The sequence below is a fragment of the Neolamprologus brichardi genome, chromosome 2 (genome assembly GCF_056152115.1).
Source record: "Neolamprologus brichardi isolate AB-2024 chromosome 2, ASM5615211v1, whole genome shotgun sequence".
NCBI classification, from domain to species: domain Eukaryota; kingdom Metazoa; phylum Chordata; class Actinopteri; order Cichliformes; family Cichlidae; genus Neolamprologus; species Neolamprologus brichardi.
In genome coordinates, this window is record NC_142105.1 from 27,153,197 (window position 1) to 27,166,316 (window position 13,120).

The 13,120-nt window shown below is 40.8% G+C and overlaps 1 protein-coding gene across 1 annotated transcript; it reads left to right on the forward strand.

The window, feature by feature from the left end:
• Positions 1-9,004: 9,004 nt before the first annotated feature.
• LOC148106170 (protocadherin gamma-A11-like) lies at positions 9,005-11,654 on the forward strand. The gene is made up of 2 exons (XM_087851823.1): positions 9,005-11,395; positions 11,643-11,654. Exons 1-2 carry the CDS (start codon positions 9,005-9,007, stop codon positions 11,652-11,654), a joined length of 2,403 nt encoding a protein of 800 aa, XP_087707949.1.
• Positions 11,655-13,120: the final 1,466 nt, after the last annotated feature.

A 13,120-nucleotide genomic window follows, 5' to 3' on the forward strand; every position in this document is an offset into this window, starting at 1 on the left:
CTTTGTTATTTTCTGTTATTATTCATTGCATATTTTTAGTGAACTAATGTTTCTTTAATGGTCTTCGTATAAGTTAAGGGCAGGGTTTTTGGGCGTCTCAAGACAAAATTCTAAAAGTTATCCAGACTATTTAGGGAGAGTTTAACAGGAAAACCAAGACTGACTTTCAAGCAATGGCAAAATGTTAAAAAATGCAGCTATAATGTAAATGATGCGTGGAAAAATATACGAAGCATTTGTATGTTTTCAAAGTTTTGATTCGGATGAGAGATAGTGCCATTTAATGTAGCCTGTAAACATCAATGAAAAAAAGTCACATAAAGAGTAGTGAAGAAAAAATTACACTATCCTGCCTTCATACAGCTGTGTTTGAATACCCGCGTCAAAATGTTTTTCTTAAAGTATGAAAGAGAAATGATATCTTCACGGATCAAGCAAAAATGTTTTCTGCAAAACTGTTATGTGCTATTTATGCTCAGGGTGTCACTATACACCAGCAAAGCAGGGGAATTTCAACCTACTTTGCACACCACCCATCAGTGGGTTCGACCATTCTATTCTCTGCAGTCTACAATACCAGCGACAAAAAAAATGGAAATATACTGATCCAGGGACTTGTTTTTAAAAGATTTAAGATAACGTGTTTTAACTTCTGTAGTGTTGTCATAGGATGGCGCACAGACAGCGTCTTTGTCAAAGCCTTTGCTTTGTTTTTCTCTTTAATATAATCCAATACGCAAACGGAGATCTGAGCTATTCTATACAAGAGGAGCTGAAACGCGGATCTGTTATTGAAAATATCGCTAAAGATCTCGGGCTGGATCTGGGTCGGCTATCTGCTCGAAAACCTCGTGTTGACTTGGAAGGAAGCGAAAGACAGTATTGTGGAATAAACCAGAGAAGCGGAGATTTGTTCGTTGCGGAGAGAATAGACCGAGAGGAGCACTGTGGAGAAAAGCCTTCGTGTGTTCTCAAATTCGACTTGCTGTTAGAGAATCCGCTGGAGCTGCACCGGTTGTCCCTGCAGGTGCAGGACATAAACGACAATGCGCCGATCTTTCCGAAAGATATTATAAAGCTGGAAATTGGAGAATCAGCGGCCAAAGGAGCCAGGTATCGCATTAATGCAGCACAAGATGCAGATATAGGTCAAAATTCTGTTCAAAGCTACATTTTACAACAAAACGCTCACTTTGTGTTCAGCATTCAGACGACAAGTTCTGGCAGTAAATACGGTGAGCTGGTTTTAGATACGGAGTTAGACCGAGAGGAGCAGCAGGAAATGAAATTACTGCTCACAGCCATGGATGGTGGCTCCCCTCAGAGATCAGGGACAGTGGTCATACACGTAATTGTTCTTGATGCTAATGATAACGCCCCCGTTTTCACAGAGGCCGTATATAGAGCCAGTATACCGGAAAACTCACCACTGAAAACTCTAATTATCAGAGTAAACGCATCAGATGCAGATGAGGGCGTTAATGGAGAGGTTACATATGAATTTAGTCGACTTTCTGATAAATTACAAAAGCTTTTTTCACTTGATCCGAAAACTGGAGAAATTGTTGTTACGGGTGAAATTGATTATGAAGAGGGGTCGAAATACGAAGTAATTGTTGAAGTCAAAGACGGTTATGGCCTTTCTTCAGAAGCAAAAGTTGTTATTGATATTACTGATGTGAACGACAATGCACCATTTATAAATCTGAAATCATTGTCTAATCCCATACCCGAGAACGCCCCACCTGGTACAGAGGTGGGCATCATTAACGTGCAGGACAGAGATTCTGAGAATAACCGACAGGTCCGCTGCTCCATCCAGCAGGGTGTCCCCTTTAAGTTGGTTCCGTCTATTAAAAACTATTATTCTCTGGTGACTACGGGACAACTGGACCGCGAACTAGTGTCTGATTACAACATTACAATCACTGCCACTGACGAGGGCTCTCCACCTCTGTCCTCTTCTAAAAGTGTTCAGTTATCTGTAGCTGACATCAACGACAACCCACCAGTGTTTGAGGAACAGTCGTACAGCGCATATGTGAGTGAGAATAACAAACCGGGCTCCACTTTATGCTCCGTTAGTGCTCGAGACCCCGACTGGAGACAGAACGGTACAGTGGTTTATTCTCTGTTAGCTGGTGAGGTGAACGGTGCCCCGGTGTCCTCCTATCTGTCTGTGAACGGAGACACGGGTGTGATCCACGCTGTGAGGTCGTTTGATTATGAACAGTTCAGAAGTTTTAAAGTCCACGTGATGGCCAGAGACAACGGCTCTCCTCCTCTCAGCAGCAACGTGACCGTGAGTGTGTTCATCTCAGATGTGAATGACAACTCTCCTCACATCCTGTATCCCTCCCCGGAGGGCAACTCCTTCATGACCGAGCTGGTCCCCAAAGCTGCACACGGAGGGTCTCTGGTGTCCAAAGTGATCGCGGTGGACGCAGACTCCGGACAGAACGCCTGGCTGTCCTATCAAATAGTCAAATCCACTGATCCGGGACTTTTTACCATTGGTGTCCACAGCGGAGAGATCAGGACACAGCGGGACATTTCTGAATCTGACAGCATGAAACAGAACCTTGTAGTGGCAGTGAAAGATAACGGACAGCCCTCTCTGTCTGCCACCTGTTCCATGTATTTACTCATTTCTGATAACTTGGCTGAGGTTCCAGAACTGAAGGATCTGTCTTATAATGAGAGCAATTCCAAACTGACCTCTTATCTGATCATCGCGCTGGTGTCTGTGTCCACCTTTTTCCTGACTTTCATTATCATCATCCTGGGTTTGAGGTTTTGTCGCAGGAGAAAGCCCAGACTGTTGTTTGATGGAGCAGTTGCCATCCCCAGCGGTTATCTCCCTCCTAATTACGCAGATGTTGATGGCACAGGAACTTTACGCAGCACTTACAATTATGATGCATACCTGACCACAGGTTCTAGAACCAGTGACTTTAAGTTTGTGACATCATACAATGACAACACGCTGCCTGCTGACCAGACTCTGAAGAAAAGTCTGTCAGACTTTGGTGATGTATTCGGCGACTGCAATCCTTCACCAGAGGTAGGGACAGGCGTTTTATATTCCTTATCTGTCTTCCTGACAGTCTTGCAGTGGTGCAGAAGGTACTTTTATGAACACAATCAATCTATTTTTCTTGTACTTGTTTTTTTTATATGTATTTAAGTAACATATCAAATGCCAGAGTAAACAAAAATACCTTGGGTAAGTTCCGTTAGCAGTTTGGGCACGCTTCACTGTTTCTTTCACTTATTCTAAATGCACGGGGTGTGATAGTCCATTACTAATTAATTATATACTTTATTATTTTAATTTTCTTCAGTAAAACTGTTTAGCTTATTGCGTTTTCCCTGGTTTTATCTTTTGAGCACTATATCCGCTTGTTCATCCTGTCTCTGACCTTGTTGCCGAACAAACTGAACTGGTTGCGCGTGGTATTAATATTCTGGAAATTTTTTCTGGATTTTTAGATTTGTTTTCCATTTTGAAAACACTTTAGATTACAGTGAAGTTATTTCTCACCAACACATGTGTGCCTCATTTATTGTGTTGCAGTTTGCCTTTTTTTTAAAAAAATTACCTTTTATTATTAGGAAAACATATCACATCATTGGAGTAACCAAAGGAAAATGGTTATCGGCGGCCTAGTGTTTAAGCGTCTGTAACTGAAGTATTACTTGTATATTTTGTTTTCTACGCCGTTAACCGCGTTTTTCTGAATGTTTATAATTGTCTGTTACTATTTAAGATCCCACAGCAATCATAATGTAAACATCTCTTTTACCTTTTTATACGGATTGAAACATAAACACCAAAATAGCCCTCGTTTAGGTCAGTTTGTAATGTACCACTCATTTTAATTATCTGTTAGGTCATAGTCGTGGCCTTCGGTGATATCGGTGAACACTTTTTTTTTAACTTGTCATGGGAAATTTATTGGAACTTTTTGGGGGGGAGAAAATGAAAGAAAAATTGTTGCAAGACATAGAGAGAGAGAGAAAGTGTTAAAGAGGGTTGGAGAGTTTTTGACTTCGATGTGATTTTGAAATGCCTTACATTAAAACTAGAGGAAATGATTTGCTGAAAATGTTGTACCGCACGTCAACGTTTTGTATGATTATCGCATTCTTTAGGAGGACCACTTTAGAAAGAGACATTATTTTCAAAACCCTTGTAACACATGATATGAGCATCGCCGTTGAATTAAATATATAGCACAAAATAAATAAATAAATAACAAAGTAAAATAAAAAAAATAGCGTATTATTACACTTTCTTACGATTTTATTAAAGTTTACTTTTGAACAACTACTTCGTCAAAAAAAAAAAAACCAACAACAACAACAACAAAAAAAACAACAACAACAGAAAAGGCATTTACAAATACTTTCTGATATTATTATATATCCTTTGCACTCACGGTGTCACTATACACCAGCTATGGACTTAGTGTTGAACCCATGTTGCACACCACCCATCAGAACGAGCACCCTGCTTTATCTAGTCATCAACAGCATCGACAGTTGCTTGAAAGGCTCATATACTGATCTAGGGACGTATTTCTTAAGGGTTCAAATAGCGTGTTTTAAACTGTGTCGTGCTTTCTCAGGATGATGCAGAGCCGAAGTCTTTGTCAAAACCTCAGTTTTGTGTTTTTCTTTGTTATGGCGCAATACGCAAACGGAGATCTGAGCTATTCCGTACAAGAGGAGCTGGGACGCGGATCTGTTATTGGAAATATCGCTAAAGATCTCGGGCTGGATCTGGGTCGGCTATCTGCTCGAAAACCTCGTGTTGACTTGGAAGGAAGCGAAAGACAGTATTGTGGAATAAACCAGAGAAGCGGAGATTTATTCGTTGCGGAGAGAATAGACCGAGAGGAGCACTGTGGAGAAAAGCCTTCGTGTGTTCTCAAATTCGACTTGCTGTTAGAGAATCCGCTGGAGCTGCACCGGTTGTCCCTGCAGGTGCAGGACATAAACGACAATGCGCCGATCTTTCCGAAAGATCATATAAAGCTGGAAATTAGAGAATCAGCGGACAAAGGAGCCAGGTATCGCATTAATAGAGCATATGACGCAGATATAGGTCAAAATTCCGTTCAAAGCTACATTTTACAACAAAACGCTCACTTTGTGTTCAGCATTCAGACGACAAGTTCTGGCAGTAAATACGGTGAGCTGGTTTTAGATACGGAGTTAGACCGAGAACAGAAGCAGGAAATGAAATTACTGCTCACAGCCATGGATGGTGGCTCCCCTCAGAGATCAGGGACAGTGGTCATACACGTAATTGTTCTTGATGCTAATGATAACGCCCCAGTGTTCACAGAGGCCGTATATAGAGCCAGTATACCGGAAAACTCACCACTGAAAACCGCAGTTATCAGAATAAACGCATCAGATGCAGATGAGGGCGTTAATGGAGAGGTTACATATGAATTTAGTCGACTTTCTGATAAATTAGAAAAGCTTTTTTCACTTGATCCCAAAACGGGAGATATTCTTGTTACGGGTGATATCGATTATGAAGAGGGGTCGAAATACGAATTGCTTGTTGAAGCAAAAGACGGTTATGGCCTGTCTTCAGAAGCAAAAGTTGTTATTGATATAACTGATGAGAACGACAATGTACCATTTATAAATCTGAAATCATTGTCTAACCCCATACCCGAGAACGCGTCACCTGGTACAGAGGTGGGCATCATTAACGTGCAGGACAGAGATTCTGAGAATAACCGACAGGTCCGCTGTTCCATCCAGCAGGGTGTCCCCTTTAAGTTGGTTCCGTCTATTAAAAACTATTATTCTCTGGTGACTACGGGACAACTGGACCGCGAACTAGTGTCTGATTACAACATTACAATCACTGCCACTGACGAGGGCTCTCCACCTCTGTCCTCTTCTAAAAGTGTTCAGTTATCTGTGGCTGACATCAACGACAACCCACCAGTGTTTGAGGAACAGTCGTACAGCGCATATGTGAGTGAGAATAACAAACCGGGCTCCACTTTATGCTCCGTTAGTGCTCGAGACCCCGACTGGAGACAGAACGGTACAGTGGTTTATTCTCTGTTAGCTGGTGAGGTGAACGGTGCCCCGGTGTCCTCCTATCTGTCTGTGAACGGAGACACGGGTGTGATCCACGCTGTGAGGTCGTTTGATTATGAACAGTTCAGGAATTTTAAAGTCCACGTGATGGCCAGAGACAACGGTTCTCCTCCTCTCAGCAGCAACGTGACCGTGAGTGTGTTCATCTCAGATGTGAATGACAACTCTCCTCAGATCCTGTACCCCTCCCCGGAGGGCAACTCCTTCATGACCGAGCTGGTCCCCAAAGCTGCACACGGAGGCTCTCTGGTGTCCAAAGTGATCGCGGTGGACGCGGACTCCGGACAGAACGCCTGGCTGTCCTATCAAATAGTCAAATCCACTGATCCGGGACTTTTTACTATTGGTGTCCACAGCGGAGAGATCAGGACACAGCGGGACATTTCTGAATCTGACAGCATGAAACAGAACCTTGTAGTGGCAGTGAAAGATAACGGACAGCCCTCTCTGTCTGCCACCTGTTCCATGTATTTACTCATTTCTGATAACTTGGCTGAGGTGCCAGAACTGAAGGATCTGTCTTATAATGAGAGCAATTCCAAACTGACCTCTTATCTGATCATCGCGCTGGTGTCTGTGTCCACGTTTTTCCTGACTTTTATCATCATCATCCTGGGTTTGAGATTTTGTCGCAGGAGAAAGCCCAGACTGTTGTTTGATGGAGCAGTTGCCATCCCCAGCGGTTATCTTCCTCCTAATTACGCAGATGTTGATGGCACAGGGACTCTACGCAGCGCTTACAATTATGACGCGTACCTGACCACAGGTTCTAGAACCAGTGACTTTAAGTTTGTGACATCATACAATGACAACACGCTGCCTGCTGACCAGACTCTGAAGAAAAGTCCATCAGACTTTGCTGATGTATTCGGGGACTGCGATACTGCCACTGAGGTATGATGCATAATTATTCCCTTCACATTAGTTCCAATGAAAGAGCCACGTTTCTCTCAATCTTGTTATTTGCCATTCAGGTTATATTTTGGTGTTTACTTTGAGACGTTCGAGGACTGTTCGTTGAAAATTCGCTTTGCTGACTCAAGGTTTCCGATTTTCTTTCACATTTAAGCCCCTTTGTTCACTTATTTGATAGTGTTCACGCGGAAGAAATTCATGGCATTTATATTATTTAAAAATTAATTTCTGCTGCCATACAGGTTAAGTTTGAATAGAGTATGTCTTTTGTGTCTCTCTTACTCTATCCATGGTACTGAAGTTTTTGGTTTGTTTGTTTCATATTAGTAGACATTGAGCATAGCTGATTTTTATACATAAGTCTTTGTGCACCTTCAACAAGAAGACTGAATGTCTTTGTTTGCTTCGGTGTAGTTTGGCTTCGTTTATCTGTGATTTTGTTTAAGAAATTGCCTCCCTCCAGTGAGTCTGTTTCTTTTAATAGGTGCCAGTTGTACATTTCATTATGATTTCCTAATTATTTGTTTTCTTCGCGCATGTCGTATGTATGTTACGCGATATTTGAAATACCAGAAAGACTCTCCCCACATACATCATTTCCTTTGCGCTGTATAAATGAACGTTTCAACCAAAAGTTTTGTCTTACAGAACTTGAAAGTTTTTTATGTTGTTAAATAACATGTTACGACCTCAAATTTCACTGACATCCAGCCGGTACCTTAAATGAAGAAACTTCCAGCCGGCATATGAATTTCACAAATGCACTGTAATTTTTGGTTAAACTAAACATCTTATGTGAGGCATTTGCTGTATCCACACGTTTAATGAAATGGTATGGTCTCTTTGCTTAGACTTGATAAAGATTATTGATCAGTCTGTCTTTAATTATATCTAGCATCAGCATTAAATCGGTTCGTAGTTTCACCACATGTAAACCTTCATCTTAAAAACACAGTCCGCTGTCAGAAAAAAACGCAACAGCTTAAACATTTTATTCATCAGGACAGATTTAAGCAATCAGAGAAAATACTTTTCCCCCACACAAATGTATGACCGATGTTTCTACAGATTCCACACTCTTAAAATGTTCGCTGAACAGTAATTATTTAAAAGAAATTAGTCTTTAAATGCAGTGTTTTAGCAGAGTAAAAACTGCAGTGGTGAAAATATAAAGTCAGGATTTACAGTCTAAAAAACAGAATAATTCAGGAAGTTTACTTTAAAAGGAAAATACTTACGTTTTATTTTTGACATTTTTCACCTCTAAAAGGAGAAAAGTGTTGTTGTTTTAAATAATGTAACTGTTACAGGCTATACATGAATGTATTCAATACAGCTTTTTCTCAGTTTTACTTAATACATTTTTTAAACAGGAAGGTGGAAATGTAAAACAGGAAAGTGCATTAAGAATGAAAATAACGATCATAGTTTCATTAGTGAGAGAGAGTCATGACATCATGGATTATAGGTTTGGCACTTCATACAATATTTATAATTTAAATGCTCCAGCTTATAGTTTTTTGTGGAATGACCCGAAATATAAAATTAATTTGAAAACATGAAGCTCTTGAAGGAAACATGGTTTAGTTTGGTGTTGACCTACCCTGGTAGCAGTTGTATATAATTATCTGGCAAACTTAATTTATCTCTTTGTTCTCACAACGTTTTTGTAGATTCGACTGGCAATTTTCTCTGAACGTGTCTCTGTTTGAAATGAAATCATACTGTTGTGTTGTTATACCTAGAGAAATACTCATGGTGTCAGTGTGTACCAGCAAATGAGAGACTGCAATAATACCCCACCCTTCACTGTCTATGACTTTCAACCTCGGATCTGTAGTTGCAGTTATTTTTCGCCAACGTTGGGTGATTTTTTCGTGTATGGAAGGAAATTGGTCATTGTAGATCTTACTATACAAAACTGCTAGCAAAATTTGTTTTTTTTTCCGCAGTAACAATGGGATACAGCGTATATGCACTGCACTGCGGCCTTGCTTATATGTATATTACCTTCGGGACCGTAAGTGGAGACGTGAGCTATTCTATGCCAGAGGAGATAAAACGTGGATCTATAATTGGAAATATCGCTAAGGATCTGGGACTTGATTTGGGCAGACTGTCCGCTCGAAAGCCTCGTATAGATACAGAAGATAGCGGTGTAAAGTATTGCAGCGTAAATCTCAATACTGGTGAGTTAATTGTACAAGAAAGGATCGACCGAGAGGGGCTTTGTGCGAAAAAGGCGTCGTGTGTTCTGAAACAGGAGCTAGTGCTGGAAAATCCTTTGGAACTGCACCGCATTCATATCCGCGTTAAAGACATCAACGATAACTCACCACAGTTTAAGGAGGAATCACTTAAGATTGAAATACAGGAGTCAGCGGATAAAGGCGAACGTTTTCTTGTCGGAGAAGCTCACGACGCGGACATCGGAGAAAATGCTGTTCAGGGCTATTCACTTCAGCAGAATGATCATTTCAAACTGAATGTGAACACAAAGGCGAGTGGTCGTAAATACTGTGAACTAGTCTTAGACAAAGAACTAGACAGGGAAGACAAAAAAGAGATTGTGCTGTTACTTACCGCCTTCGATGGAGGCTCTCCACAGAGATCGGGCACTGTGGTCATACACGTCACTGTACTGGATGCTAATGATAATGTACCCGTCTTTGGTCAGAATGTCTATAAAGCAAGTTTGCCTGAAAACTCTCCTCTGGAAGCATTAGTAATCACAGTGAGTGCCAATGATCCAGATGAAGGTTTAAATAGCGAAATTACTTATGGATTTGATCATGTTTCAGATGAAAACAATGATGTGTTTTCATTAAACCCCAGAACTGGAGAAGTGAGAGTGGCTGGAGCAATTGATTACGAAAAAGTATCATCATATGAAATGCAGATAAGCGCTAAAGATGGATTAGGGTTAGTTTCATATTCAACATTAAGTATTGAAGTCACTGACGTGAACGACAATGCACCAGTAATACATGTTAAATCAATGTCTAACCCCGTACCCGAGAACGCCCCACCTGGTACAGAGGTGGGCATCATTAACGTGCAGGACAGAGATTCTGAGAATAACCGACAGGTCCGCTGCTCCATCCAGCAGGGTGTCCCCTTTAAGTTGGTTCCTTCTATTAAAAACTATTATTCTCTGGTGACCACAGGACAACTGGACCGCGAACTAGTGTCTGATTATAACATTACAATCACTGCCACTGACGAGGGCTCTCCACCCCTGTCCTCTTCTAAAAGTGTTCAGTTATCTGTAGCTGACATCAACGACAACCCACCAGTGTTTGAGGAACAGTCGTACAGCGCATATGTGAGTGAGAATAACAAACCGGGCTCCACTTTATGTTCCGTTAGTGCTCGAGACCCCGACTGGAGACAGAACGGTACAGTGGTTTATTCTCTGTTAGCTGGTGAGGTGAACGGTGCCCCGGTGTCCTCCTATCTGTCTGTGAACGGAGACACGGGTGTGATCCACGCTGTGAGGTCCTTTGATTATGAACAGTTCAGGAATTTTAAAATCCACTTGATGGCCAGAGACAACGGTTCTCCTCCTCTCAGCAGCAACGTGACCGTGAGTGTGTTCATCTCAGATGTGAATGACAACTCTCCTCAGATCCTGTACCCCTCCCCGGAGGGCAACTCCTTCATGACCGAGCTGGTCCCCAAAGCTGCACACGGAGGCTCTCTGGTGTCCAAAGTGATCGCGGTGGACGCAGACTCCGGACAGAACGCCTGGCTGTCCTATCAAATCGTCAAATCCACTGATCCGGGACTTTTTACCATTGGTGTCCACAGCGGAGAGATCAGGACACAGCGGGACATTTCTGAATCTGACAGCATGAAACAGAACCTTGTAGTGGCAGTGAAAGATAACGGACAGCCCTCTCTGTCTGCCACCTGTTCCATGTATTTACTTATTTCTGATAACTTGGCTGAGGTGCCAGAACTGAAGGATCTGTCTTATAATGAGAGCAATTCCAAACTGACCTCGTATCTGATCATCGCGCTGGTGTCTGTGTCCACCTTTTTCCTGACTTTTATCATCATCATCCTGGGTTTGAGGTTTTGTCGCAGGAGAAAGCCCAGACTGTTGTTTGATGGAGCAGTTGCAATCCCCAGCGGTTATCTCCCTCCTAATTACGCAGATGTTGATGGCACAGGAACTTTACGCAGCGCTTACAATTATGACGCATACCTGACCACAGGTTCAAGAACCAGTGACTTTAAGTATGTGACATCATACAATGACAACACGCTGCCTGCTGACCAGACTCTGAAGAAAAGTCCATCAGACTTTACAGATGTGTTTGGGGACAGCTATGGTTCTCCTGAGGTAGGATCATTTCATTGTCACCAAAAAATCTTTTCGTCGTCCCAAAAATAAATTTGAATCATTCTGCAACCTCATTCGATTTACCTTGTTGCTTTTGTTCATTGGTGATGTAAGCATCTTGCAATTTCATTATTTTTTTTCTCTGTCCTTGGTTCTGAACTGCGTTTTTGCGCTGGTCCTGGAATCGTTTTATGTGAGTTTTAAGTCCATTTTTCATTTTTTTTTCCTGATGCATTTTTTAATACAGTTCCAAATTTGAGGGACCACCGATTTGGTTTGTCCAAAGTTACGTTGTTTCTGGTTTTTGTAGTAGTATAAACACCTTCTTATTTATATCATTCTTGTCTGTCCTTGGTCCTGAACTCGGCTTGACATTTTAATGCTCTTCTACAGATAGTTTTTTGTTTTGTGCTTTCTTCTTCTCTTTACCTTCCTTTCTTTGTTTGTTTTAGAAACACAGTCACCGTTATAGTACACCTAAATACAATAGTTTTAGTATTTAGGTGTGATAATAACTTTCGCAGAAATAAGGATTTCTAATTAATAATAAAGCTGTTCCTACGTTTGTTTTGGCCATTAAAAATGTTATTCTTTTTTTCATTTTTCTTTAATTGTTACTGACAAGAAGAAGGTATGGACATGTCTCTATTGCTCATGTTCTAAATGAACGTGATAAAGAGCGCACATTCTATTACTCTTTGTTCTAACTGTCCTACATTTTAAATTTTTACATATTTCATTTAAAGAAATCTTTTTTCAGTCATGATTGTTCCTTACTTATGAATCCTTTACGTTAAGTTCTCAGTGTTGATAGAAATCGGACCCTTCAACGGTCTTTCGAAATTCTTGCAGCAGTGTTCATAGTCACTTTGTCGTTTTTGTTTCGTTTTCTATTCGTTGTATCAATTTTAAAATGGTTACTAATCCTTCTGAAAGCGCACTGTGTGGATCACCGTTTGTTCACCCTCAGTTAATTGGACGAATACCTTTGAGCCTTTTTTTTGACCCTCTCTATCTATTACAATGAGAATCCCAGGACTCTTCAGAAATACAAAACGATTTCACAGCAAGTCATCAAAAAGTAACGCTACGTTTTTGCACATAAAACATCACGAAGAACTTAGAATTTTGATAAAAGAGAAACTAACAGGAATAACAACAAAAAAGAAAAAAACGAGAGAGAAAAAGCCCTCTCAGCTTTCAACTTAAATCATAGTGCAGAGTCTGTGTCTAGGATCATTCTTTTGACTCGTCAAAGCTGTCTGGAAACAGTGAAACGGTTATTTTACCTTTTTTTTTAGTTTCCATTGCAGCTGGATCATTACCTAATTTCATTATATATTTTATAACTACCTATGTTTTCAGCCATTAAAAGTAATAATAAAATAGCAAAGCAACTATCTATATATATTTTTACTCGCCCGTTCACAGTGAATGGCTCTACAGAATATCAAAATTTATTACATATTAAATTTTAAAAAAAACTTCACGTTGCCATACCTCAGTAAATACTCATGGTGTCAGTGTGCGCCAGTAAACGTGAAGACCTGATAATTCTCCACCCTTCTGTCTCAGCGAATTCAAAGCCCGGTTCTCCTTTTGTAACGCAGTTGGAAAATATCTCCTCGCGTATGACTCCAGTTTCACAGTGGCTTTAAAGATTCTTTGGACATTTTTACTGTCTTGATTTTATGTTTACCTCTCATGTGCCATTTCTGATGGTAA

What these genes read in the sequence shown, in the direction of transcription:
- LOC148106170 (XM_087851823.1), top strand. Translation starts at nt 9,005, where the DNA reads ATGGGATACAGCGTATATGCACTGCACTGCGGCCTTGCTTATATGTAT.